This window comes from Myodes glareolus, chromosome 7 (assembly GCF_982192425.1).
Source record: "Myodes glareolus chromosome 7, mMyoGla1.1, whole genome shotgun sequence".
NCBI lineage: Eukaryota > Metazoa > Chordata > Mammalia > Rodentia > Cricetidae > Myodes > Myodes glareolus.
In genome coordinates this window covers 61,608,828-61,635,910 of record NC_142032.1, presented here as the reverse complement: position 1 = coordinate 61,635,910, position 27,083 = coordinate 61,608,828, and the positions used below count along the sequence as shown (strand labels likewise).

The 27,083-nt window shown below is 52.7% G+C and overlaps 3 protein-coding genes across 5 annotated transcripts in view; 2 read left to right on the top strand and 1 right to left on the bottom strand.

Annotated features, from left to right (window-relative positions):
* Positions 1-4,938, top strand: part of Lsp1 (lymphocyte specific protein 1) — a 33,763-nt gene extending 28,825 nt beyond the window's left edge. For 2 of the 3 annotated variants that reach the window (XM_048457998.3, XM_085693380.2), the window contains exons 8-11: positions 219-353; positions 667-744; positions 854-948; positions 4,586-4,938. In XM_048457998.3, the coding sequence (XP_048313955.3) occupies positions 219-353; positions 667-744; positions 854-943 (303 nt within the window). In that variant the 3' untranslated portion in view covers positions 944-948; positions 4,586-4,938. Of the gene's footprint in view, positions 1-218; positions 354-666; positions 745-853; positions 961-4,585 lie in introns of all 3 variants that reach the window. The other variant, XM_048457997.3, reaches the window with a different exon arrangement.
* On the bottom strand, positions 1,415-3,442 carry Prr33 (proline rich 33). The gene has a single exon (XM_048457996.3). It carries the CDS (start codon positions 3,436-3,438, stop codon positions 2,119-2,121), a length of 1,320 nt encoding a protein of 439 aa, XP_048313953.3. The 5' UTR covers positions 3,439-3,442; the 3' UTR covers positions 1,415-2,118.
* A 4,007-nt stretch (positions 4,939-8,945) lies between the features above and the next one.
* Positions 8,946-26,051, top strand: Tnnt3 (troponin T3, fast skeletal type). The gene is given in 17 exon segments (XM_048458431.3): positions 8,946-9,038; positions 11,744-11,778; positions 11,907-11,920; positions 12,900-12,917; positions 14,147-14,164; positions 15,619-15,633; positions 18,002-18,040; positions 18,626-18,644; positions 20,938-20,983; positions 21,570-21,686; positions 21,779-21,835; positions 21,837-21,857; positions 22,108-22,221; positions 22,326-22,435; positions 22,578-22,668; positions 24,319-24,359; positions 25,833-26,051. Coding segments are annotated over 16 exon segments (792 nt in total). The 5' UTR covers positions 8,946-9,038; positions 11,744-11,761; the 3' UTR covers positions 25,888-26,051.
* The last annotated feature ends 1,032 nt before the right edge of the window (positions 26,052-27,083 follow it).

The following is a 27,083-nucleotide window of genomic DNA, read 5'->3' as shown; positions in this document are numbered from 1 at the left end:
TCCAGACAATGCGCTTCCAGCCCCCAAATGTGTAGCATAAAGTAGAACCCATATGACATTGTGTCTCCTATGTTCTTCAGAAGTGGGGGTAGCTCATGGGGCACCAAATAAAGGACAACACATCTGTCCACAATCCCTACCTCCAGCAAACACAAAGATGAGCAAAGGCTGCTGGTGCCTACCATGGTGACTGTCTCAGGGCTCTGTCTCCTCTGCAGTCTGCTGGTCGAACTCCCAAGCTGTCCCGACAGCCCTCCATAGAGCTGCCCAGCATGGCTGTGGCCAGTACCAAGACTCGTTGGGAGACAGGAGAGGTGCAGACTCAGTCGGCTTCCAAGACACCCTCCTGCCAGGTAGGATTCCTCTCCAGGCAGACCAAACTGGGGAGGCAGAGCATGGGAAATTGGCCATCGTGGGGGTGGGTGGGTGGTTCTCTTTGGAAAAGCAAACCTGGGGTAGCCAAGGTGAAGTGTGGATGTGAGGCTTCAGGACTCAAGGAAAAATCCATGTTGTCCTAATAAACAGGCAGTAGGACTCTCTTTTCCTCCCTGCCAAGAGTGAGGTGAGCAGGTTCTTGACCTTCCAGTCAGCTAATGTCAGGCAGAAGAAAAGGCCCTTTGGCCCGCATCTGTCCTGTGATAGACCCTGCCCTGTGTCCACCCCCAGGATATTGTAGCTGGAGACATGAGCAAGAAAAGCCTGTGGGAGCAGAAAGGAGGCTCAAAGACCTCATCCACCATCAAGGTTAGTAAGTCAAGATGGCGGCGTCTGCATCCCATCCTCAAAGACTTCCTGGAGACAGCAGCATCCCCCTGCTATAGCTATCTCCTTGACGCTTAGTCTCACCTAACAGAGCACCCCATCTGGAAAGAGGTACAAGTTTGTGGCCACTGGACATGGGAAGTATGAGAAAGTGCTTGTGGATGACACCCCAGCGCCATAGATCATGTATGTATCTTGGTGAGTCAAAGGACCAAAACATGACAAAATGGGTCCCCCGGGAGCATATTGGCATAGATGGGCCATATCTTAAGTCTTGAGGGCTAAAGACCTGGCCTTAGAGTTGCTATATCTTGTCTGGCTACCAGCTGTCTTCCTGGCTCTCTGAAGCCTAGAACTCTCTCCCCTCAAGCAGGATCAGGTTGGCCCAGTACTGTTCATAGGAGACTCAAACTCCATTTTGGAACTCCTACCATATCCAGTGAGACTCATGATAGTGTGAGTCGGCCCTGGAGAAACTGAGTGTGGCACAGCATCTAAAAGTGTGGGCTATCATACATCCAGTAAAGGAGGTGGGACCTTGACTTGCCCCTTTGCCCTGCTGAAGGCCCCTAGGGACTCTGCTGCATTCCCTATCCCATGAAAAACACAGAGGTGATGCCTGTGTGGGTATACATACATTTATTGGTAGCTCTGTCCACAGCCATAGTACCCATCATATTCCAGGCGGGACTTCTAGCCCAACCCCTGCTGAATCCTGTTATGGTGGCTGTGATGGAAAGCCTCTTGTGGCTCCTTTGGGTCCCTCCTCTCACAGCTGATGTTCTATCAGAATTGGGCAGATCTTAGGGATGGAGTCCCTTCTAGTGCCTGGCTTCTGCCTCTTTATAGCCCTCTGGCTTGACCTGTCCTTACCCAACTATTGAAACTTGGTTATGATTTGCACTAAACCCTGCCCTCAGTGTAGTCCTGCCCAGTAAGCCCTGAAGAGACACACATGAGGCCATAGAACATCCTTTCTCCACTGCCCAGTCCTGCGTACTTCTGAATACCCTTCACCCAAACCAGCTTGCACCGGACCTAGAGTCCTCTATGAACCCTGGTCCTGAGGTCAGGCTCCCACCATCCAACTTGTATTCTCCTCCACAACCCCAAACTGCCTCCGGCTACATGCTCCCCACTTCATCCACCTCTCTCACTTGCCACTTGCGCTCCCACCAACTCATCTGTGTCTATCCAATAGGTTCCTTTGAGCAGCCAGCAGCCAGCTTCCATGGCCATGCACTATCCTGACCCATTGTGTTCACTTGTGAGGACTGAGACCCTCTCTCTGTATCCTCAGCCTCAGTCAGTCTCTGTCCACCACAGTCCGGAGTCTGGGAGGCCACTCTGGCTACATCACTGGAGCCTCCAACCTGCTGCTGTCCGGTTGAAGTTCTTGGGCTGGGAGTGTAGCTCCAGGATGGGGTGCAGTGTAGGAGCAGGCCGGACAGCCTCCTGTAGCTTCCGGGCATTGAAGCGAGGTCGGTACAGAAAAGGCAGGCGACTGAGGCAGGCCGGGGGGTGTCCCCCATCTCCGGGCCCCACAGGGTGGCTTTTACGGGACTCAGTCAGTGACATGCGGTACAGCACTGCATCCCACATCCTAGAGGCCCTGGAGGCAGGGGGCTGTGGGCCCATAGGGGCTGACACCTCCGGTGGCATAGACTCCACACTCAGCTCCGGCTCTGGAAATGCAGGCTGCTCTGCGTCCTCCATCAGTTGCTTCTTCAGGCGTGTCCAACCACTAAGGCAGGGCTTGGGTGCAACTTTGGGAACAGGGCATGGGGGGAGGCCCGAGGGACCTGAGGCTGCTGGGAGGTTGGAGACCTGCTTGGGCTCCATGGCAAGCCTGGCTGTGGGCAGCTCCTCTACTTGTTCTGCTTCAGGAGCTGCAGGAGCTGGGCTATAAGGTGAGGGTCCAGATGAGCGGTAGGTAGGGGCTATGGGCACCACCACTCGAGCCCCTGACTCTCTGGATGCTGAGGCCTGAAAGCTGGGTGGCGGCCTTGTTACAGGGGGCTCCTCAGGCCCAGGACTGACTGCCTGCATCCCGGTGGGCAGGGGGCGAATATGTGCTACTGGGATGAGAGGCTGGGTATGAGAATTACGCAGGCTTTTATCCCCGTCCAGGGCCATCCTGGGGGACTCAGAAGTCCCAGTATGCGAGGATGGTGACAGCCGGATATGCACTTGGGTGATGTGGGTACCAGCCGCTGTAGGGGCAGATACATGGGCAAAGCCATTGCGAGACCAGGCGGTTTCTGGGGTTGGGGCTTCAAGCCTAGGCGGTGCCTTGAAATGAGTTGTCAGGGACTTTTGCTGAGGAAGACTGAAAGAGAAAGTGGACTTCTGTAGGGGCGAGGCCACGTGGTGAACAATAGGGAAATGTGGTGAGCGGGGCAGGGGAACCACCAAGTGAGGGGCTTCGGCAGGACGCTGGACGGTGGTCTCCAGGTCATGACTGGCCTCACTCACGGGGGACAGGGAGGTACGGAAGGCCCCAGGTGGGGCGGGGATTGTTCCCACCGTCTTCTTCCGAGCGGCTTTTCTCAGTAGCTTCTGAAGTCTCTGGTTGTCTTTTCCAGGTTTGGGCAGCAAGGGTGGTGGAGGCCCATGGGGGGCCTCAGGTCTTGGGCCACATGCTCCCATGGGTGTCGACACAACCGAAACGAGCATCTCTGGTCTGGGGTAGAGGGAAGAAAGAGTGGTCAGGCTGGGCCCCCTCCCCTGCCCACAGGAGGGGCTGCTGGGTGGTTTCCTAGTCCTATGCCGAAGTGGGAGAAGGTGCAGAGTCAGCTACCAGAAGCCTTCTTCCCAGGCTCTCCTATACTGTAAGCACCTTCTAGCCTTACACATTAGTCGCTGTGGGTACTTTCATCATACCCTGGTGTGGAGGTGAACTTACACTGGCTCCAGGTCACTTGGTGGGTGACAAAGGCTAGAACCTGCCTTCAGGGATCTGTCCTGTATGATAGCCTGCATAAAGCTGGCCTTACCTCCAAGAACCAGCTTGGGCCCAGACCTGTAGTAGTACAGGATGGGAACAGAGACCCACTGATAAACTACAAGCAAACTGCCTGTGCCTGGCCAGCTGCCGGACAGTGGTGGAGGGCAGGCTGCCTGCAGACACGTGAGGGGCGCCATGCCGTCGCCAGCTTGACAACAGGCGCGTCCGTGTGCTTTGAGTGGTGAGGGGTGGCAGCCAAAAGGCTCAGGCAAGCTGAGGCTGTATCCTTGGAGGTAGATTAGCAGGAAGATGGGAGCAGTTTTTGCTGAGCTATGCTGAATGGGATATCCCCACAGCCCTCCTGCCAGGGGTGGTCCAGGCCGAGCTGCCTGTCTTGGTTTCTGGGCGCCACATGTTTGCAAGGACACTGACAAATGGCATCTGGGCTGAACTGGAGGCCATCTGGTTTGGGGTGGAAGGAGGCCTATGGCTGCCGCTGGAGGAGCTGATTCTGCTGGAGCAGAAGCTAACACTGGCAGGGGCTGGGGTGGTCTTCCCACATTTGCTCCAAACTTCAGGGTTACTTTTAGGAAATTGGGACTTGAAGAACTGGGGCAACTTTGGGTTTGGTTCAAGAGGGCTGCCCCAGTGGGTAGTCAGTATTCCCTCCTGAGCCAGCCTGGGCCCAGAATAGATTTGAGCCTGAGAGCTGGTCTCCCAGGAGACTGACCACTGTAAGCAGGAGCCTCCCCAGATAAGGAGGGGTGTGGTGAGGTCTAATGGACACTAGGAAGGTAGAGGTCATAGAGAAGGACAGGTTGTGCCTCTTCTTCAACCCCAGCCTAATGCATCCCATACCCTTGCCTATGTTCCTAGGAGAGACTCCAGTCAGAAGCCACTCCCAGCCCTGACCAAGAAGTTGATTCCTGTTGCCAGTCTGGCCTGCTCTTGTGCCTCCAACAACCCAGCTGCCACTCCCGCCTCCTTTCACTCCTGGACCCTCCATCTTCTATGCCCTCTCACTCTTTGATCAAACCCACCCCCCGCAACTCTGCCTCTCACCATCAGCTAAAGGGACCACTCCCTAGAGGAGCCAAGAGCTTCCAAGGAAGGATGGAGGAGAGAAGGCCAGCATCCCAGCCAGATCCAAGGGGTACCTGTCCCCATGCTAAATGTTCAGGACTCTGAGTCCCTCTTTTTTGTGTAATAAAGCATCTTGAATGACCCCATGCACTGGCTTTCCTGTGCTCACTAACAGGGAACAAGGTGGTCAGAACAAAAAGTGTCACAGATTCTGTTGGTCACCCCACACTGCATTGCACACAGCAGATCTGTGGGCAACCACTCTGTCTTGTCCTATGGACTTGTAGTGTATTATGCTCCAGGATCTTAGGTTTGGGGTGACCCAAGTTGGGCTATTGACAATGAATGTGGCTTATTCCTCTTCTAAAACAGTGGTGGATAAAATCCAGATCTTGCCTGGATAAAAATAAACTCCTAGCACCTGAACGAGGGCATTTCAGTCTGTACCTTGTAGTGTCCACTAAGAATAAGTACTGTTACCAGGCATTACCCATCTTGGTACCCAGAAGGTGCTCTCTGAAGGTGTGATGGATGAAAGGATAATGAATGGATGGATGAATGGATGGATGAACAGATAGGTAGATGATAAATTAATTGATGAGAAGAAGATGGATGGGTAGAAAGATGAATGATTGATGGGTTATTAGGTAGGTGAATGGGTAGATAGACGCGTGAATGATGGATGGGTGATAGATTGATGGACGGGTGGATGATAGGTAATGGATGAGTGGTGAGCTCATGGGTAAGTAGATGGATTGATGGACAGAGTGTAAGTAGATAAATGGATGAATGAGTGGAAGGATAGATAATTTATGGGTCGATAGAGGGACAAATAGATACATGAGTAGCTGACTGGCTGGCTGGGTGGATGGATGGATGGATAGCTAGATGGAGAAGTGAATGATAAGGGGTGGATAGATGGATGGATGAGTAGATGGATAGGTGGGGAAGTAGAAAAATGGTGAAAAGGAGAGAAGAAAGGAACTAGAAAACTAGTTCTAGAGAAGAAATGGAACTAGAAAACGTGAGAGCTGATTGTGAGGGTGAGTGAATATATAGTGGCTGAGCAAGTGTGTGAATGACAGTTGAGCTATGGGATGTTGTCCTTGGGGTCTCCCACCCCTCACAAGCCTACCCCTTGGCCTGACTCTAAACCCTATTGCCTCTAGACTCTGGAGATCCTTGACTAATGATGCTCTAAGCTTGACCGTGACATCCACCTAGACATTCAGAATCTTGACTTTCTGAAAGCTTCAAACTCCACTGGTGGGGACACATAGCTCTGGAATATTAATGTTGAACAGATAGAGCTGCTGAGGCACACAGGTTGATGGCCCCGGCCCTGCTCACAGCCTCACCATGATGTAGATGCAGAGCTCCACTCTGCTCAATCAGAAGCTTTTCCCAGGACACAGGACACTCCCTGCCCTTTCTACTCAGATGAGGAAGTGACCAAGGGCAGAAGCTGTTTCAAGGTCCTTAAGGGGACAGGGAGTGAGATACTAGTGTAGGACCAGAATGGATATGTCAAATGACAGAGGAAAAAGTGTTTATTGCATCATGCTCCCCTGACTTGCCCAGCCTCTTGGGCCTCGGGAGGAGAGTGCAAGGTGTGCTAAGTACAACTCTGCTAAATCTTGCGTGGGTCTCAGGTATGGAGTCTACCCCCTGCTATAACACTGCCCACCCTGCCAAAGACACTAGGACACTGCCCTTCCATCTTTCTGCCTGACTCCAATAGCTGGGGTTTCTTCCTCCAGGTCCTGCTCAAAGTGAAGTCCCACGGACCCAGAAGTGCCCTAATACCTGTAGAGCCAATCTGTGTTTTTAGAACCAGGAGGAGCTGTCATGCATGGAGGCAGCTGCTGCCCGGATCACAGCGGCTGAGTCCCAAGTGCCACGTCAGCCAGTCCTATCCTGGGCTTGGCAGAGCTAGCCACAGTGGGTCAACTAGGGGTACTGGGTAAGGCTCAGGGTCCAGGGGCTCTTACACTCCCAGTCTGAATGGCCTCTGAGCACCCCACTATCCTGAGAGTCACCCATATTGGCTACTGGAGCCAAAACACTGGAAAGACAGGCCCTTCTCAACCTCCTCTGTCCGTTAGGCTAAGTTCTTCATTCACTAACTTTGAGGGATCCTTCACAACCAGTCTGTGAAGCCTCAAACTCCACTTCTTCTCAGTCTCCTGGGTAGAAGTCCAGCACCCATCCAACAGACTTTGTCCCCCACCTCCACCAGGGTCTCCAGTCCTCTCCCAGATCCCCAGGGAGCCTTTTGCTCTGTCTCCCCTGCTCCCTGAGCCCCAGCCAAGCCAAGTAGGACCTGCTGTGTATTACCTGGCATGTGTTACCTGCTCAAGTCTTTAGTGGCCGGCAGCAACAGGTCCAGCAGTGCCCACTCTGTACTGTCCTGCTGTACCTTGGGCCTGGTCCCCTGAGAAGGAGATGACTGTTACCCAAAATAAGACCTGCCCTGTCTCTCTGACCTCACTGCAAGTGCCTGCCAAAGGCTTCTGAAGTGGGCAGCCACCCTCCCCTGCTGGCCATAAGGAGCCATTACAGAGACAATAGTATACCCTCCTACAGACCTCTGAGGAACCCCATTCCTCTCAGACAAAAGAGCTTCTGGTTGTAGGGCTTCAAACACTACAGACTGGACCAAATCCCTCGTGTCTGCTCTCTGTGTTCCTCAACTGCGGGATATGCTTTGTTTCGGTTAAAACCTGATGAAAGGGAGGCTGACCTTAGCACAGAAGAGATTTAGAGTCCCCTTGGCACCAGTGTGGGGCTTCATAAACTCTACATGACCTCCAAGGGCAAATTGAACTGGGCATCCGTGTTATTTGGAGTTCACTGAACCCTATCTATCCAAGGACATGGGTGACTGTGGAAGGTTGGGGTAGCCCAGCAACTCCAGCTTTGAGGGACCTCTAAGGAGCAGGCGCTTGGAGCAGAGGAGAGAAGGAGAGAGGCCCTGTTCTGTGAGCCAGCAGGCTAGAAGACTGGCTCCACCCTGCTTTAGACTACAAGGTGGGTCTTGTGTGTCTCTGGTACTCTATGGTCCCATCTCCAACATGTAGGAAGTGGTTGGTGGGTCAGTCCCAACCTTCCAGATACGCAAAGATCCAGCTTGTCTCTAACCCTAGGACGCCAAGAACAGGAGCCCTGTCTGTGTCCCCTGGGGTTCACCTACCATTACTTTATACTTCACATTGTCCTGAACTGGACAGATCCATGGGCCTTACCTGTCATGCCCAACCCGTGGGGTCTGGGAGAGTTGAGGAAGTGAGTAGGAAGTGCCAAGTTGGTCTCTTGCTACTTGGTGCTTTAGTTTCCCTAAAGGCAGAGCTATCCAGGCACACAAGGCCCAGGAGAGGTGTCCATGGTTGGATGGTGCCCCCTGGAGTCTTGAGGAAAGAAAGGCCAGGCACATGGCCAGGACTGCTTAGAACCCAATAGAGCCTAGGTCTCAACATCTTAGAACAGAACCCCTGGACCAAAAACAGGCCCAAACATGACCCAGCCTTCCCCAGTGGGGAAGATCAACAACCACCACAGGGTTTAGGTCATCATTTCTCTTGTTATATGTTCCAGTGGTGTCCACTTGAAAAAATAGGCCTGGTTTCTAAGAGGTTTGGTGCAATACTGGCCAAGGATCCAAGGTCCTTCGTTCTGTGGGTGTTTTGAGTTGTCTCTATGGTGGAGACATAGGGCAGAGTTACAGGGGTGCCACATGGAATTAGATCCTATCTTGAGCAAAGTTCCCACTCCTACGAGCCACCTTGGGCAGAGGAGCAGGGGGCCAAGGAACTTGAAACCCAAACTCTGATGACCACTCCCCAATACCAGCCGGGCTCAGCACAGTCTTTGGCTCCATCTAATCTATTCCTCCTCCCTCCCTCAGTCCATCAAGCATGTGCCCATTGCCGCGGGGGGAGGGGGTAGGTAAAAATAGCAACTGGCACCTTTCTAGGACAGTTGGGGACCTTGCCTCCTCCTCCAGGCATGTCTCCTCCATCCTTGCCTCCTTGGGCCTCCTCCTCTGGGGCATTCCTATACTTGGTCAGGGGCCTGCTTGGGCACACCCTCCCCCTCCCCATACCCCAGCCACCCATCTGCTGGCCAATGGGCTGCCAGGGAAGATCAGATGTCACTATAACATGAGGGGGTGAGGCTGTCGGACAGTGCCTGCTGCTGCTGGTCCTGTCCACAAGGAGCCCCCAGCCTTTCTCAGACTCAACTGCAGGTGGGTATGGATGTGAACAGCCTGCCTAGGAATGGGTGGCTGTGTGAGGGTTTGGGTTCTTAACATCTATCTAAGGGGCACTCAGGCGGGTCCTGGGCCTCATACTGTGTTATGTATTGATGACTAGAAACATGGCGGCTGAGCCTTGGGATGACTGGCGCCGAACCAGAGTAAAAGGACATGGGAGGAGGGAGGAGGGGAGATCCTGGGGGCCTCAGGGGTAAGGAGCCCTCCTAAGGTAGGATCTAGGAAAAAGTGCAGAGAGTGAGATAAGGATCCACTTAGGGGACATTACCCAGAGCTCTGAGATTGCCTGCTGTGATGTAGCAGGGTGGGAGCCTTTCTGGGGCTGTGTAAGAGTGACCTGAGGGAAGGAATGGAATTTCAACTCATTCCTGGAGCCAGAGCTCTGAGCCCTAAGCTACTCTTGCCATTTTGTAGATACGGGCTTATCTCAGGTCATCCTTAGGAAGGAACGCAACTGGAGAGATATCTGGGCACCCCCACCCCCACCCCAGAGCAGATCTTAAGGCTCAGATCAAGGATAGACAGGAGCAGAGCTGAAACAGGACAGAGGGAATGGGAGGGACTGGGCCTAAGCAGATAGGTCATATCTGATCTTGCTTATGCCTGGGAGAACAGGTGGTCCCAAGAGACCCTAGCCCTCCAGGCCTCAGCTTTGCTGAAGTCTCCAGGTTGGGAACCCTACCTTCCTGAGTGTGAGCTTTCTAGAAGTCCTTGGGAGTCCTTGGGGAAGACAGGACCAGGCAAGGTTGATCAGAGGGTACTGGGCCCAAGGCAGGAAGTGATTAGGGTCCTATAGCAAGTGAGTGGCAGGGCCTCCTGCCCCCCTTCGAGCTTTGTCACCCTTGAAGAAGCAGAGGTTGGCATGTACCCCCCAAGGAACCTGACCTCACAGGCTATTTTCACAAATCCCTTCCAAGGCCAGAACTCTCCACGGGACAACTGCTTTCCCTCTCTGTTGCTGATTGGCCATCCCTGTCCCATTCCTGCTACCCTACCTCTGCCTCTCCCCAACTTACAGGGATGTTGAAATAGGGTGGAGAGATCCAGATCTGCTCAAGTGGGCCTTAGGGAACTCTAGAGGACCAGTAGCCTCAGTTTCCCAACCCGGAGTGAGGACCATTGCTACCTCACTTTGGAAGGGTGTAAGGCAGCTCTTGCTGGATGCCTGCAAGAGCCAGGAGTGGAGCCAAAATGGCTGGGTTGCTCTCAGTACCCTGCCCCCCTGCTATCTTGGGTTTCAGGACAGAGGAGTCTTGCTAATTTTGGTGCCTATTTTTGGACACTTCAGCTGCCACTGGCTCCTTGTAAATGCACAACCCCCCCCACTACCCCCTCCCTCTGCTGCTGACAGGTGTGTGGGTCCAGTGGAAACTAGAGGCAGGAGAAGCGAGGTGGGGTCTCAGTGACACTGCTCTACCCCACGGACCTTCCCACCCCGCAGAGTACCCCTGGGGGATACAGAGGGTAGTAAAGGGGGAGTTAGGACTGTTAGGGTTCAGAGCAGGATGAGAAGACTGGGCAGCTCTGGCTGGGTGGCTTATTTATGGTTGATGGACTCTCACACAGAGGCTCGGGGACAAGGCAGGGCTCAACCTTGTGCTTGGCCAAGACCCTCCCAGGTGTCTGTGGGTTAATTTTGCAGGAAGTTTCAATAGTTCTGGGAAAGCTAATGTTATCAACAGGGCTTCGAAACAGCTCCCACCTCAGCATTAAGCTGCTGGTGCATTTTTAGCCCCCTCCCTGGGGGCGCCAGAGCTATTGTCTTTGAGTCAGCTGTGTTGTGTTGTTATGAACATTGTTTGTCAGACCCTGAGACAACATTCTGATACAGTTCTTTAGAGGTTCCCAGGCCCTAGGCACTGCAGACATGTACAGTGACCAGCTCACAGGAACTATCAAGTTCTCTGCCCTGATAGCCACCATACCTGAACATGTGCATCAAGTCCCAGACGTAGTGCTAGGAGATCTAAGGTGCTCAATCCAATCAGCACATGCGTGTCAAATTTAGGCTTCCCAAAGAGAAGTTTCTCAGCTCCACCCTGGTGAGTTCAGTCTCCATGTATTTCAGGAGAAAGGAGACAAAGAGACTGAATACTTATGGGATCTGTGATTTGAAAGGGTACCTTAGAGGATTTCAGAGAGCACAAAAGAGGACCTGGGGTACCCCAAAAGGAACTTTGACTCTCAAGAAAAACGTGAGGCACAACATGAAGTTTGGGTTCACGTAGGAAAGAAGAGCCAGCAGAGAATGTCTGTACCCTTGGAGCTGGGCTCCATCATCTTGGGATGATTCCCTAACCAGAGGCTATCAACTCAGATCATCAGGGTGTCCCCAGATTCAGAGGGTCCTGTAGCTCTTACCCCTGACCTGAGAAAGTCTCTGCAATTTAGATGACTTTGCATGAAAATCCTGTAGAGGGGACATCTGTCCAGAGTGGGATATATACAACCTTCCAACAGTCTGTCAGAGAGTCTAAGTTTCAGGCTGCAGCCAGGAAAGAAATAAGGTCGATCAGAGTCATGGGGAGAAGGGCCAATCAGGGGAACCAAGAGGTGACCCTCAACTGTAATCTATACACATCCCCTCTAGGCCCCAATCTCTGAGAGCCTGCCTCCTCGCGAGGCTTCTAAACCAAGGCAAGTCCTAACTGTCCCGTCCGTTGTCATTCCCTCTCCAGACACAACCCACCGCCACTATGTCTGACGAGGAAACGTGAGTAGCCTGCCTCCCTTGCTGGTGGGATGGGGCCCCTGGTACCTACAGATATCTGTCCCAGATCAGAAGCTCAAGTTCATCTCGCTTTTCTTCTCTCTCTATCCCCTGCCCCACCACCGTGACAGTGAACAAGTCGAGGGTAAGTGTCTTCTCTATTTTCTCTCTCTTTTCTTCCATCTCTAGATAGAAGAGTCACCTTTGGTGGGGGGCTGGGCTTTGACTATTGGCATCGCTCATCTCTTGGGGACCCCTTGCCCAAGAGTTCCAGACCAGCTAGATCAATCATTGGGCTTCAAAGACATCCCTCTCCCAAACTGTCTTGAATCTCTGGCATACACTTTTTTTTCCTGCGGTGTTCATACCTTGACCTTCCCCAACCTACATACCTGCATGTCTGTGATGCCTTGAGGACTCAAGAGTCAGCCTCTCGGTCCTTGTCACCTTTGGTTACTCACATGGCCATAGCAGGACATGACATCTAAAGACATCCTATGTCACCCTCATGGGTGAGACATTTCCTCCTCTGAGGCCACAAAGCCTCTGTGTGTGTGTGTGTGTGTGTGTGTGTGTGTGCGTGCGCGTGCGTGCGTGCGTGTGCGTGCGCATGTATACAGATGTGCTCCACATGTTTGTATGTGCAGGCTAGAGGTCAGCTTTGGATGTCATTTCTCAGAAGCTGTCCACCTTGTTTTTTGTTGTTTTTTGTTGTTGTTGTTGTTGTTGTTGTTGTTGTTGGATTTTTTTTTGAGATAGGGGTGGGGAGGTTGGGAGGGGGAGAGGTTGGGGGGCACTGAACCTGGAGCTTGGTGATTAGCCTAAAGTGGCTGGCCAACAAGCCCCGGAGATCCTCCTGTCTCTAGAGTGTGTAACCACACTTGGATTTTTATTTGAATACTGAGACTCAAGTCCTTATGCTTATATGGCAAGCACTTTGCTGACTAACCATCTCCCCAAGCTACCACACAGTCTCTTTGGACTGAGGATCTCAGACCTGATCCCTAGCCAGTAGTGGTACCCAACTATCCAGGGACAGAACAGACTGGCCCTTCAATTGCTTCACCATCTCCAGTCCCATCTCTGCTAACTGAGCTCCTTTCTTTTGTTCTATTCTAATACAGAACAATACGAAGAAGAAGGTAACTCAGGAAGCCACAGGCCTCTCAATGACCATCCTTGGGAAGGCCTTCGGGGATTCTCCCTGAGCTGACAATTAACTGTCTACTTCCCTCATCATTAATGCACCATTAACCATCAAATTAATAATGTCATTATTTAATTAATGGTCAATGACTTGATCATTAATTAAACTATTAACCCTTTATCTCTTCTCTGATTGATAGACACTCATTAACCACTCACACATGTTCTGTGGTCACTGTGTCCATGGTGTGTGAAGTGGGATATGTTCTGGCCTCTAAAACTCTCAATTTATTAATAACAAGGGTCCTGACCCATGCATTGTAGCCTCTCAGAGCCACTGTGGCTTTTCTTCTCATCTCACTGTCTCTCTATCTCTTTTGTCTCTGTCTCTCTTCATCTCTCTCCATTTCTCTGTTTCTGTCCTTATCCCTTTGTCTCTCTGTGTCTCAGCATCTCTTTTTCGTTGTACCCTTGGGCTGCTGAAGACCCCTCCCTGGCTCTGTCGTGCCTAGGCAGGTGTGGGCGGGCAAAGCCCTGAGTACCAGTGCACCTGGGAGCAGCCCGGCACAGCAGTTCCCAGGCCTGACAAGCTGTCTGCTCCTGGCACTTGCTCAGCTGAGGGAGGCTTCACGCAGCTCATCAGACAGGCCATCCTGCAAGGGCTGCTGGGTGCTGTGTTTTCAAAATATTTTGAAAATGCCTGCTACCTTAACAACCTGAGCAAATATCTTGCTGCCAGAAGCAGAAAGGGCTGGTTTCTGAATGAGATGTGGCCCTAGGGGGCTGCACTTCCCTAGGGTTGGCCAGAAGGGTCCTGTGTCCCCGAAGCACCTTGACGCCAGCCTTTGGTCCTGACAGCTAGATGGGATTTCCTGGTTGAGAAATGCTCTGAGCACATGGAGTTTCTCCAAACCATGTGGGCTTTGTCCTGGTCTGCCCTTTAGTATCCTGTAGAGCAGAATCACAAACTCCCAGACATGGGATATAGGGTGCAGAGGGCCAGGCCTGAGGAAGGTATAAACTTAGTGCACTGGCAGGAACAGCAGTGGCTGATGCTCCAGGGCCCCTGCTCACTCTGGCTAGCTGCTGTAGGCCAAGCATGGGACTCTGGCCTGTTCCTCATGTTTGGTCCAAGAGAGCCCAGAAAAGGCCCTGTTCCTAACTTCTGTCCTTGTTTGTTCTCTCTCCTACATGCCACCTCTCTGTCACCTTCACTTACCCTCAGAGGAAGCCCAGGAAGAAGGTGAGTTAGCTTAGGACTTAACCTCCATTTGCCCTTGTCCTCTGCCCTAATGATGAAATTGGTGTAACCTTCCATCTTATAGGGCTGTGACCTCAGCCCCTGTTTCTAAGGGCCTGCTGTGTGCTCCTTTCTAATCCTATCCTCTCTCCTCCCTGCCACCCTGCACTCCCTGGCATTCCTCGGCTGCAGAAGTCCAGGAGGAAGGTATGAGGATACAGGACTTCTGGTCCCCATGTGGAGCCTAGGGTTTGGCTGGAGCCATGTGGTGTGGGGAAGAGGGCAGGGAAGCAAGGAGGCGCCAGCCAACCAAGGAGCCCCCCATGTGGCCCGGCCCCACATAACCTACTAACCATGGCAAACGCTTGACCAAAGAGAATGAGTACTCCAAAAATCCCCACAAACAACAGAAGTGCATCTCTATCAGATGCTTTCAACGCTAGAAAAGGCAGCCTAGTACAGGAGTGGTGGGGGAGACTATGGAGCCAGGTATAAACTGAGTCCCTTTCCCCAGAGAAGTCAGTGAAAGCCCACAGTGGTGACTGAGACCTTTGCTAGGCCAGATTCACTAAGCCGGAAGAGCTCAAATCTTAAGAAGAGATGCAGGAGTAGCCAGAGGCCCTGCTATAGGGCCTGATGTGAAGACAGGCAAAGGCTTCCTCCCTAGTCAATTTCCCTAGCCTGTGTCCCCCATCAACCCGATCACAGTCCCAACCCCCAACCCTCCTTAGGGGCTATCAGACAGAGGCCCAAGGAATGGGCTTTTGTACCTAGCTCTGGGATGGCAAGAAAAGAGGTGTCTGGAGCAGGCCTTGGTTCTGCTCCCCTTGGGTATCAGAGCCTCCAAGTGGGCTGCTGCTCTAGACTGATCCTGGCTGAGGGCAGACAGGGGGTGGGTAGATGAGGGAAGAAATCAAATGAGACACTGCCCCAAAAGCAAGAGCCAGATGCCCAACCCTCATCTCCATTTCCCCACTTGTGAGGAAGGACAGATTGGGGGTGAGTTCGGTTTGCCTCAGCCCCTCCTATTCCCAAGTTCCGAGTGGGCCCCAGAATCTGGGGTGTGGGACCAAGGGTGGTAGGACCACCACTAACTCTAACAGTATCTTGCTCGCTTCCTGCATGTATCCCACCCCTCGGTGACCGGCTGTGTCCTTTTAACCTGGATCCCTTCTCTGACCTCTGACCTCTGACCTCTGACCCGCGGTTTTGCCTCTTGTTCCGTGGCCCTCCTTAGCCCCTGAACCAGGTATGTGACATGACTTCAATGCCATATGACATATGTGGCCATGTGGGTATGTGTGCAGGAGCCAGCCAAGAAGGAACAAGAGGGTGCCGTGTGACTCACTCCATCTCCCCTGTACACCTGTCCCTCCCTCTCCCCCTCTCCCACATGCCCTCCATTCATTCATTCTTTCTCCTCCCTCCCTCTCTTCTCCCCTGGTGCTGCTCCACAGAGGAAGTCCAAGAAGGTAGGTCCAGATCTGCCTCACAGCCACAAAGAGCCTTCCCCTCCTTTCCTTCCCTTCTCCAACTGCCTGCCTCCCACCCCCTTTCCACTGTATCCACCACCACCAACTAAGCCCTGCTGGCCTCTGGGCTGAGGACAGAGCAGACTAGGGAAGCTAACCTAATCTGCTGGCCTAGGTGGCTGACAGTGGCAGTCCCAATCACAGTGTTTTAGGGCAAGAAGCAAAAAGGCTTTTCTTAGCCCTCCTTCAGAAAGATTAGATGGAGCATGTGGGCTATCCTGGGTCTACAGAGCCAGCCTTAGGAAAATGGCGCTGGAGATGCCCTGGGACTCTCGGAGGCCTCATCAAGATAGGTAGAGCAACGCAAAAAGGTTGGATAGGCAGCCTCCAACCTACCCCAGATATCAAGCCAGAGGGAGGAAAGAAAGGAGGGGTGAGGTTGAAGGGAGGGTGGAGGGACAAGTGGGGTGAAGCGGAAAGTCAGGCTGAGGCCCAAGGTGGGGATGTCAGAGACCTGGAACAGCCGGGGGCCATGCATGCAAACAGGCAATCAGTCAGATCCCAGCATCCCACCCAGTGCCTGGGCCTGAGCCAGACACACCCATCAAGCAGAACTGACAGGGGTTGTCCGGGGAGGGGGGGCAACTGTCAGCCTAGCAGCAAGGCTGGTTACACTGGGGAAGGGAGGAGGAGCTGAACTCAAGGAGCCCATTTCAGCCCCTCCATTTACATGCTTGCAGACTCCTGGTGGCTGGGCCTGAGGGGAAGAACCTGGATAATGCTAGGAGAGGGAACCAGGACGTTCTCAGGCCATACATCTTAGGTCACCAGGCCTCCCTGCGACCAGAACTGAGACTGACTGGGAGACAAATAGGCAGGAGGGTAGGGAGAAAGAGCCCAGGGAAACCTTACCTTGCCCCTATGCAGCTGCCTCTCATGCAATTCTAGGGAGCACCCCATCCTTCCCGGTCCCCAGAATCTCATAAGAGGAGGGTGGTCCACCAACCCCTTAACTTCCCCAGGCCACTCCCCTAGACCTCATGCAAGAGAGCTCTGCAGCACCCCATTGCTCCAGGGGTTGGGCACTCCTAAGATGGGGTCGGGTACTCCTAAGATGATAAGCAAGCAAGAGCGGCATCAGGCTTATGGGCAGATTTAAGCTATTATTCAGGCAGCGCTTCCACATGCTTTGGTTGTTAAGTCACCACGTGTCTTTTGGAGAGGGGAGAAATAGGTGTTCCAGAAGAGCACTGGTCAGAACCTGCAGGCAAGACCCCCACCCAAACCTTGGATGGGGCCTGCTGGCTACTGGCCAAGTGCAGAGTTGCTGGGAGTCCCAGATGCTTCCCCTGCCAGGTCTCACTGTGTTCCGGGCAGACAGAGTGCACACACGTCAGTGGTTTTGCATCTGCCGAATGCTAGAACAGGGCCACAGGACCGTGCACGGAAGGGCGAGGCTGAGCAGCTGCAGGCCCTGACTAGGGTCAATACCAGTCCCAACCTCTGCAGGAGTGGGGCACACTCAGGAAGCAGCCCTTCCTCAGGACGACCAGCTTAGACGAGGTTCTGAAGAAGAGAGGCCCCACCTAGACTCATGGGAAACAGCCTCTCAGGGGTCAGAGGGCATGTTCCCAGGATCAGGAGGCCCTATCCTAAGGGCTGAACCTGTCAAAACTCACAGATATGAATGAGCCAAAAATATTTTTTGATTCTCAGGCAGGCTCTATGAACAAAGACTTTTACAAAGGGTTTAAAATAAAGCGACTGTCAAAACCATAGTATGTGCCCAAGTATAAGCATATATGTAGTGGAAAGTAATGGCAGGTTCCATGACAGCTGGAAGGTAGAGCAGCCTCAGGATCTCCCAGGGTCAAACTTAGATCCCATCACCATGTGCATATTGGGCAAGACAGGTCCCCATGCTTTCTACTCACAGCCCAGCCTCCTTGCCCAGCATGCACAAAGCCCTGAGTTCAATTCCCAGGACTGCTTAAACAAGGTGTGGCAGAACATACCAGTCATCACAGCGCTTGGGAGGTAGAGACAGGGGGAGGAAGAGTCCAAAGTCATCCTTAGCTATATTGAGAGTTAGAGGCCAACCTGAACAGCAAGGATCCACAGAGAGGGCTAAGCCTTGGGGAAGGTGTAGGAGCTTCCCTGAGAGTTAGAGGCCAACCTGGACAGCAAGGATCCACAGAGGGGGCTAAGCCTTGGGGAAGGTGTAGGAGCTTCCCTGCCACCCTCAGGCACGGGGCCCTGTGCGTGCCTGCCTCTGCTGTTCATGTGGCCACTGCTGCTGTGTGGCCTCTGCACTTCTGCAGTTGCGCGGCTTTTTTCTTGCATGTGCGCTTGTGCCCACGCCATGAAGATGCTGTCGCTGAGGAGGAGCAGGAGGAGGACGAGGAAGGTAAGGCCTGCCAGCCGCTGTCGCAGCCCCTTGCTCCACCTGCACAGGACTCTGGTTCTGCCTGTGTGAGGCGAGAGGAGCCATTGGCTCCGGTGTCTATATTGCTCACTCTCCAGTCCTTTCACTCCATCTGTCCATGTGTCTGTCTGTCTTCCCTTTTTCCCTGGCATGGAACCTCAAGATGCTGAGGCTTTATGTTGCATCCGCCATGGAGTTAGAGGGCCAGGGCCAAGCATCTGCCCACTCAGCGGCAGTTAGTTGGTCAGTGGAGATAAACCAGCATCCCAAATGCTTCCCAGATTTTCCAGAAATCTGTCCTCTAAGCTTCTTGTCGTCCTACCTTTCCCTCCCTCCCAGTCCTCTGGGGACACATATGTCTTGCTGTGGTTTCTCCCTTCATCCCCGCACTCTAAGTCCTTCTTAGAGCCCATGGGGAATTCCACAGGCTTTCTGCTTCTGAATAGTTGAGGGGTCTGGGTGGGTTGAGTAGAAGTCCCCAGCCTGGTGGTCCCTGTGGCAGAAAAGACCATCCTATCTTACCTGATCTCTCTTTCTTTCTCTCCCCATGCTGGCTGCCATGACTAGAGGAGAAACCAAGACCCAAGTAAGTGGGGGATTCATGCAGTGCTATGCCAGAACAGGACAGCGGGAGAGGCCCGGGACTGTTTTAAAAGAGAAGTCCAAAGGGCAGAAGATAATAGAGACTAAGGTTGCAAGTAGGAAGGAATAAAAAGGCCTTAGACTGTGGTTCTTCCCCATCAGCCAGAGCAGTCAAGGAGGCCACTGGCCATGGACTAAGGCTCAGAAGTGGGACTGAAGGTGTCATGTATCTTCCATGCCTGGCTATGCTGGGAGATTGTCCAGGTGTCCAGATATTTAAAAAAAATGGACTTGAGGGGTGAGAATTTTCTGCTTGAGGTGAAAACCCTCTCTAGACTGACCTGATCCCAAAAGGGCTGAGCCCCCTGTGAGCCACTCTGCAGAGGTTTGGCCCTGACCTTGCTTTCTCATTTGTGAGTGCACCAGGGGGTAGCTGAACCCAGGATCTTGGACTTGGAAGTCCACAGCCCTCCATATACAGGCCCTTTTTGTCCCTGTAAGCCTCTCTGTCTGTTCCACACTGCAGCAGGTTGAACTTTTGGCTCCTGTCCCTTGTTCCCTCCCCATCCTTGAGAGAAGGGTAGAAGCTAAGTAAAGAGTGTGGCTGGCCCATACTCCTCCCTTGAATGCTGTTTTAAATCAACTTCACATAAAGTAATGCAGAACTGTGAGATACTTTCTCATCTTAGAAAAATTATTTATGTTCTCAATATGAAAATAAAACACCTCATTAAGAAAATTTGGAAAATACATAAAAGTCAAATGAAGAAGGGAAAATATCCATCCATAATTCTCCCACCCACCCACCAGCCAGACTGTGGAAGGGACCAGAGAGGGGGAAAAAGGTCTTATTTCTTCCTGCTCTTTTTCTACACAAGGTTCTTGGAAAATAAAGATCTTGACTATGTTTTTTTAAGCACGGGACTGTCTATACAGTCTTGAATTTTGCTTTTAAAAAAATTTAACACTATTCATAAGTATTTTTCCATGTTTTTACATAGTCTTCTTAAATATTTTGAATGGCCACATAATATTCCATCAATTGGACAAACCATAATTTTCCTAACCATTCCCCGATCACAGGCTTCCCCCAATATTTTACAATCATAAATAACGCTGGTCAGAAAGCATTTTCCATCTTGAGGGCTGTTTGCCTAGGCCACATTCCCAGAACTGGAATTACTGGGTCAAAGAAGACCAATGCTCTGAAGACTTTGACATTCACTGCCAAGTTGCTTTCCACCAGGGCCCAGCCAAGGCGGTCTCCTAAGTGGGCTGTGAGCAGTCTTGTGTCCCACACCCTCCGCGCCCAAAGGCGGGAACGGGTGTCTGCCCCCACCCGTTGATGAGTGGCCAACCACATCTCATGGTTGCCTTACATTCCTCCGATGGCACCACCACGAACTGTCCATGTTTGTCAACTGGTCGTCTTTCTTTGCGAGTCAGTGGCTTGTGCCCCCTGCTCGTTTATCTCAGGGGCGACACGTCTCCCTGTTTGCTTAATCGTCCGTTCACTCAGGGATATAAATCTTCTCTGTATTTGCTGAAAAGTTGTTTTTTTTCCAGTCTGGTTTTTCCCCCCTCTGCGTTTCGATTTTTGCTCTTTTTCTCCCCCCCCCCCACATACATAAGTTTTTCATTTGCACAACATCATCTGTACAGCTTTCCCTTGGAGGGAACTTTGGGGCTTCAGAGCTTAGAAAAATCCCTTCCCTCTCCAGGTTTTGATCGCTATTCAGCTCCCCTTTCTTCTGTGGCCTGCTTCTAAAAGCCGTGGTTGTCTGGGCTCCCTGCTCCATCTGGAATGTGTTGGCAGGAGGAGGGGGGTCGCACAGCCAGCGGGCTGGGGGGTTCCTTTTCCCCTTACAGGCGCTCCTTCATTTGGGCGCCCAGAAAGAAAGATTAAGAGTGTCCAGAGCCACAGGACAGGTCTCACCCCAGAAGTTGATGCCAGTCACTGCCCCGGGAGGGCTCATGGTGGCCACCCTGCCTTCTGCCAGGGCTTAATTACATTTGTTTATGTGTCTGAGAAAGGCAGCATGAAGCAGTGAATGAAACAGAGGTGACAAAAACAGGGTGCCGCCTTCTAGGAAGGGACAAACTACTCCTGGAACATGGGTTAGAAACCCAAAGAACAAAGAGCCAGGCAAACCTGCTCTAGCAGAGACATGCTCTGTTGGGTGCCAGGGTGCAAGAAAGAAGAGGAGGCCAGCCTAGATTCGAGGCTGGCTGGCCTCTGCTGTGGGAAGGTTCCAGTTGTCCCTGCTTATGAAACAACTTCTGTGTCTCTTCCCCAGACTCACTGCTCCTAAGATCCCAGAAGGGGAGAAAGTAGACTTCGATGTAAGTGTATGGGGCCCAGAACACCCTCATCCCAAGCTCCAGTCTTTGAACTTTAGGCTAGGCTTCCGGTCATGTCTTCCCAAGCAGCCAGAAGCAAGGTAGCCCATCTCTAGCCCATCCACACGCCTATAATTCTCTCATAGACCCAAAGAAACAGAGATCCCTTACCTTCTCCTCCGTGCATTCTTGTACCCGCCCATCCATCCACTCATCTATCTAGCCTTTCCCTCAACTGTCTCTCTTTTCGTCCACACCTTCATCTATGCGTTTATCTGTTCAAACACCCATCCATGTATACAGCAAGTCAACCTCACGATCTCCTCTGTGTTTGACCCAAGAGGACATCTCTGAGGATGAAAGAGTCAAGTCTGAGACAGGTCACCTCAAGGATGGTACTGGCTTCATGATTAGTCAGGACCTGGATTTCTCCACAGGAAGGGTGTTGTCTCAACCCTGGACTGTCCAGACTGGGTCACTCTGGGTCTCAGGAAGACTACAGCTGTAGAGACTTGGTAGAAAGTTTCCTTAGCTGCAGATAGGTCCCAGGCTGGCCAGGAAGGGTAGGAACTTTTCTCTCGCCCCCCAGGATATCCAGAAAAAGCGTCAGAACAAGGACCTCATGGAGCTCCAGGCCCTCATCGACAGCCACTTTGAAGCTAGAAAGAAAGAGGAAGAGGAGCTGATTGCCCTCAAGGAGAGAATTGTGAGTCCTGCGTTCCTGGGAGGGTGCAGGGTGATTCTGCAGGAACTGGGCCTGGCAGGGCAGGGCTGACCACTTTGCCCCCGTGGCTTCAGGAGAAGCGTCGTGCAGAGAGGGCTGAGCAGCAGAGGATCCGCGCCGAGAAGGAGCGGGGAACGCCAGAACAGACTGGCGGTAAGGACCATGTCATCCTGCTGCCTCCAGCCTGTGTAGCCAGGGAAGCAGAGGGTCTTAGGCCTCCCTCTCACTGTGGCCCTCTGTTGGGCCAACAACCAGAGCCACTGGGTTAATGCCTCTTGCTTTACAGAGCCCCCCTCCCCCGCCAAAGAGCAACCTCCTTCTAGAAGTTGCTAAGTCCAAAACTAGTCTTTTAAGCCTGCTCAAAGGGCATCCCCTGAAGATCTTGGGGATGGGGTCTCCACAGGAGGAAAAGGCCAGAAGAGAGGAGGAAGATGCCAAGAGGAGAGCCGAGGACGACATGAAGAAGAAAAAGGCTCTGTCCTCCATGGGTGCCAACTACAGCAGCTACCTGGCCAAGGTAGGGAACATGCTCAGAGCCCTGGAGGTGGCCTTCAAGTGGGGCTGGTGTTTGGGTCAGGTACCTCCTGAGACTGGGCTTCTCATCTCCTCTCCCCTCCCCAGGCTGATCAGAAGAGAGGTAAGAAGCAGACAGCCAGGGAGATGAAGAAGAAGATCCTTGCAGAGAGACGCAAGCCTCTGAACATCGACCATCTCAGTGATGACAAGCTGAGGTCGGGCGGCCCTCCCAAATGGCACTGGACCCGTCCTCAGAAGAATCAAGTCACAGCTATTTGTGGTGGCGGGAGGAGGCAGTAGGGTCTTAGGCCCTGCCTCTCCAACTTCCTATCAAACCTCCTCTTTTCCATCTTCCAGGGACAAGGCCAAGGAACTCTGGGATACCCTGTACCAACTGGAGACTGACAAATTTGAGTTTGGGGAGAAGCTAAAACGCCAGAAATACGATGTGAGTCTAGCCATCTCTCGTTCTTGGGCCTACAAGGTCTCACTCTCCTTAGGTGGGGTGCCAGCTGTCTCCCCACAACCCAGTTATACTCCGGTCTGCCTTCATCTTGAGACCTGGCTCCAGCGGGGGTCCTCTAGAGCCTTCAGGGGAGGCACTTGAGCTATCAGCCTGACCTACGTCTGAATTGGCCAACGGTGTAGTTAGAACTCGTATGCGTTCTCAAACTGCTGAGGTTCCCATGACAACTTCAGGGCAGGCAAGCAGGCAGGCAGGGTGACTCACACCTTCACCTGAAACTGGAAAAGGGAGTTTAATACTGTGTCTCCTCTGGGGGTCTGGAAATCTGGAATGGGGTTACAACACTCATAGGTATGAGAGAGAGGTAAGGGGAGAGATAGGGCAGGCCTTGGGGGGACGAGTTAGAAGCCAAGCTTGTTCCTGCTCACCAAGGATGAGGCCCCTGTCCTGGTGTCCACTGTGCTTACTGCAAATGCAAACACCTTGGTCTCAGCAGCAAAGCTGTACTGTCTTCCCCACTTTGTCCCCCCAGTGCTAGGTAAAGGGAGAGGCGAGAACTCACGCAGGGGCATCTCCCACAACCATCAAGATAGACAATCCACAAGCCCTGGCTCCTTCTTGCAACCTCTGGGTAGATGAAATGGGTCCTAGATGCTCAACTTTGAAGAGCCTTGGTCTCCATACCTTAATTATTGGCTATTTCTAGAAAGATACTCATCCCTCAGCCTCAAGATCACCCCAGGAGCTAGCTCAGAGAAGACTCCACGAAGCAGAGACCAGACCACTCTTCTCAGCAACAATAGCTAAGTCAGGAACCCATAGCCTCCAGATATACTCTGCCCATGTCTGGTCTCCTGGGTTTGCAGAGCCTGGTTGTCCATTAAAAGACTGGCCCCACTTTTATCAGGGCCTTGAAGCCTCAACTGCCCACCCAACCTGGTAACCATCTTGATTTTTCTAGATCATGACTGTCCGGGCCAGAGTGGAGATGCTGGCCAAGTTGTGAGTAGGCAGAACCAGGCTTGTGGGTGTGCAATGCTCAGCTAGCCTCTCGCATGGCAAAGATCTGGGTTGTTGAGGATACTGGTGGCAAAGGGCCTTTTCCTTCTGCCACAGCTCCTCTCTCCTGACCTCAGCTGGTGGCTACGAGGCCGGCCCCATGCCCTTGTTGGCAGATGAGAAAGGAAGGATTTTGCCTTCCCAGAGCTCCACTTGGGGCCAGGGCCTCTAGGCCACCAAGTCGGGAGCAGGCACCATGGGTCAAGGAGCAGGAAGGTCGGGATCAGGAGTCAGAGGTGGAACTTTGAGAGGTCTGGAGGCCTCACCTCCACCCTGTCCCTTGCCCTACCTACATCCTGCCACAGCCACAAGGTAAGTGGTCAGTCGGGAGCTGCTGTGTGTGGTAGCTAGCGAGAGCAAGTCAAGACGCAGCCTGAGGACAAAGCAGCAGTGTCTTCTCACAAAGAAACCATGAGACAGTAAGGAAAATGGCACAGGAGACTGTCCCTGCCATGAGGATACAGTGGAGAGGCCACGGCTGGCCGGTCCTGTGGTAAAGACATGTGTCCCCTGGCCAGTACCCTGCTGGGCTTCCCAGGTCTCTGTCACAGTAAGTCACCTGTGTTGTTACAGATCACTACTCTCAGGAGCCGCATTGACCAAGCCCAGAAGCAGTAAGTAACCCAGCCCATTCTCACTCTGTGCTGGGCCCAGAGTCCCCAGGGCCAGCTACCTGCAGCCCTACCTAGGACCTAGACATTTTAGCAGCTGGTCCCTGAACAAGGGCTCTTGGTGGCTGGCCCTTAGCAGAGCAATAACAAGACTAACAGGGCCCTGGGACCCAATGGCTCCTTCCTCTTCTGCATGCAGGAGGTGCCAGATGGGGTTTGTTAGTGATACCTTCCAACTCTATGATGTGCCACTGGCCAGCAGGAAGCCTGTAGCAGGATGTGGTAATGAAAACCTACAATCCCAATTCCTCTCCAGAGTTGGGAGCAGGATCAGGCGTTCAAGGCCAGACTGGGCTACATAAAGCCTTATCTCAGCTAACAACACCCAAAAGGAAGGAGTGGGGAGTAAGGGTATAGTTCAGTTGATAGAGTACTTGCCCAGCATGTGCAAGGCCCTTAGTTAGACCCCAGTACCTAAGTTTGGGCACATCCATAAATCCCAGCACTTTGGGAGGGAGGCCAAAGCAGGAGGATCAAGAGGTTCAAGATCAGTGAAGAGTAAGTTCTAAGGCCAGCTTGGGATATTTAAGATGGAGAGAGAGTGAGAGAAAGAGAGAGGGAGAGAAAGGGAGAGAGAACTGATTCCACTGGAGGGTAACCCTTCCACTCAAGGCATCAGGTCCCACAGGACCCCTCACCAGGTTCTGAGTTTGATATAATGCTGGGAGTCTGATTCTTAGCCTGGACATAGGGATGTCACACTTCAAGGACAGAATCAAGGGAGCTGCTTAGATTTCCTGTTTCTTGGGAAATTTCTCCCTCCTTCCACACTTTCATGACGCTCAGAGAAAGACGGGTGCTCCTCCAGGGAAGAGGCTGTTGGCTTGCATCTCTATTGGGTGGGTTAATTTGATGAGATGCCACAGGCATGTGAATGTGTGTGTATGCACATGCTAGGATGCTCAGGAAGGTCTGTGAGGACACAACATTACAAGCCCACGGTCCCACTGGGTTGGCTTCAGAGCTCACGCTCTTTTAGCCTCTGGTAAGCCTAGACCTTCACATGGTGCTCATCCTGCTTCCAACTTGCTGGGGTGCAAAGGGCCTCAGCTAATAGGGTACCAAGTCCTTTGGGACAGGTACCCTTAGCTGCCATCAGAAAGGCACAGGCCTTTCAAAAACGATAATGTCTGAAACTAGGGTGGCATGGGTCTGTCTGCAGTATTCCCCCTGGCCAAAGCAGGAGAAGAGAAGGTGAGCCCAGGTAACCAGCTAACCCTGTCCTAACCACACTAGTGTCCAGGCCCTGTCAGGCCCTCTGCAGGTGAGTCAGTTCCTACTGCTCAGGTTGGAACGAGGTGTGTGCACTGAAAGTGGGGGTGACAGTTTGGGGATACAGGAGCCAAAGGTCTCCACTGGCTGGCTGGATACTCTGAACCCTTAAGCGCAACTTGCAAACTTGCTTCCCATTTGCAGCAGCAAGAAGGCTGGTGCCACAGCCAAGGGCAAAGTCGGCGGGCGCTGGAAGTAAAGGAGCCGAGTGGTGCGCTGCAGCAGAGACCTTCTACCCTGACTCCTGCCAGCTCTGCACCCTCCACTCTTCATGCCCAGGCTTCCTCTGGAGCTCAGGGCCCATCCTGCCTCAATGCCCTCACCTTCTGGGGTCTGGGAATAAAGTTATCAGACTCCCCTCTACTGTGTATATGCGGTCATATATAAGGGGCCTAAGCGGGGTGGGAGGTGGTGTTGCAGGACAGGAGCGCTATGGGACCATACCGCAGAGCGGCCCTAGAAGACTCCGGGTATCATACTGCTGCTAACAACCATGGTTCAGCTGCACATGGTGCTTTGCTCGAATGTGCCTCCAGAACTTGCTGTTCTTATCAGAGGCTTTTTACTTCTAGGGCACCCCTTTTGTCCACGGCACCAGAGCCCTCCATGTTAGAAGGCTGCCTGGGCAGCCCAAAGCACTGTTTAAAGAAGAAACAGCCCAGCCTTGGGAGGGCTAGGGAGGAAGGCTGGCTGCCTGGAGACGGTGCAGACACCCCGAAAGGGGGGAGGCGAGGGGGAGCTCCAGCTAGCACATCAAGGGGGGAGAGGAATGCAGGAAAGCACGTTTCCCACGAGGGAGCAAGCTCGGCAAACAGCGTTCTCCTATATTACAGGGAACACAGAACACAACTGTGCAATAAATTTGAAAGTCCTGACCAAATAGAATTATGGAAAATATAAATCACAGAAATTGGATCAAGACGCGGAGCCCTGCACAGCGAGGTATTCATAGAGGAAGGGGCTTATGCACAAACACCTCCGGGAAGACTGGGGAGGCAGGGCAGCCGCAGCCAGTGCCCTGAATGAAAGACAGGGAGTGTAGTCAGCCTTTACCAGGCCCCTGAGGGCAACATAAACCCCCTCAGAGAGCACATGTACCCCAAGAGAGAGCAGTGAGGGCCCCAACTGTGCACACACCCTATCACACACAGTGGTATAGACTCGCACACCCCAATACACACAGTGGTACAGACTCCAATTCTGTGTGCACCCCAACACTCACAGTGGTACAGACTTCATCTCTGTGTGCACCCCAACAACACAGTAGGACAGACTCCGTCTCTGTGTGCACCCCAACACACACAGTGGTACAGACTCCATCTCTGTGTGCACCCCAACACACACAGTGGGACAGACTCCATCTCTGTGTGCACCCCAACACACACAGTGGGACAG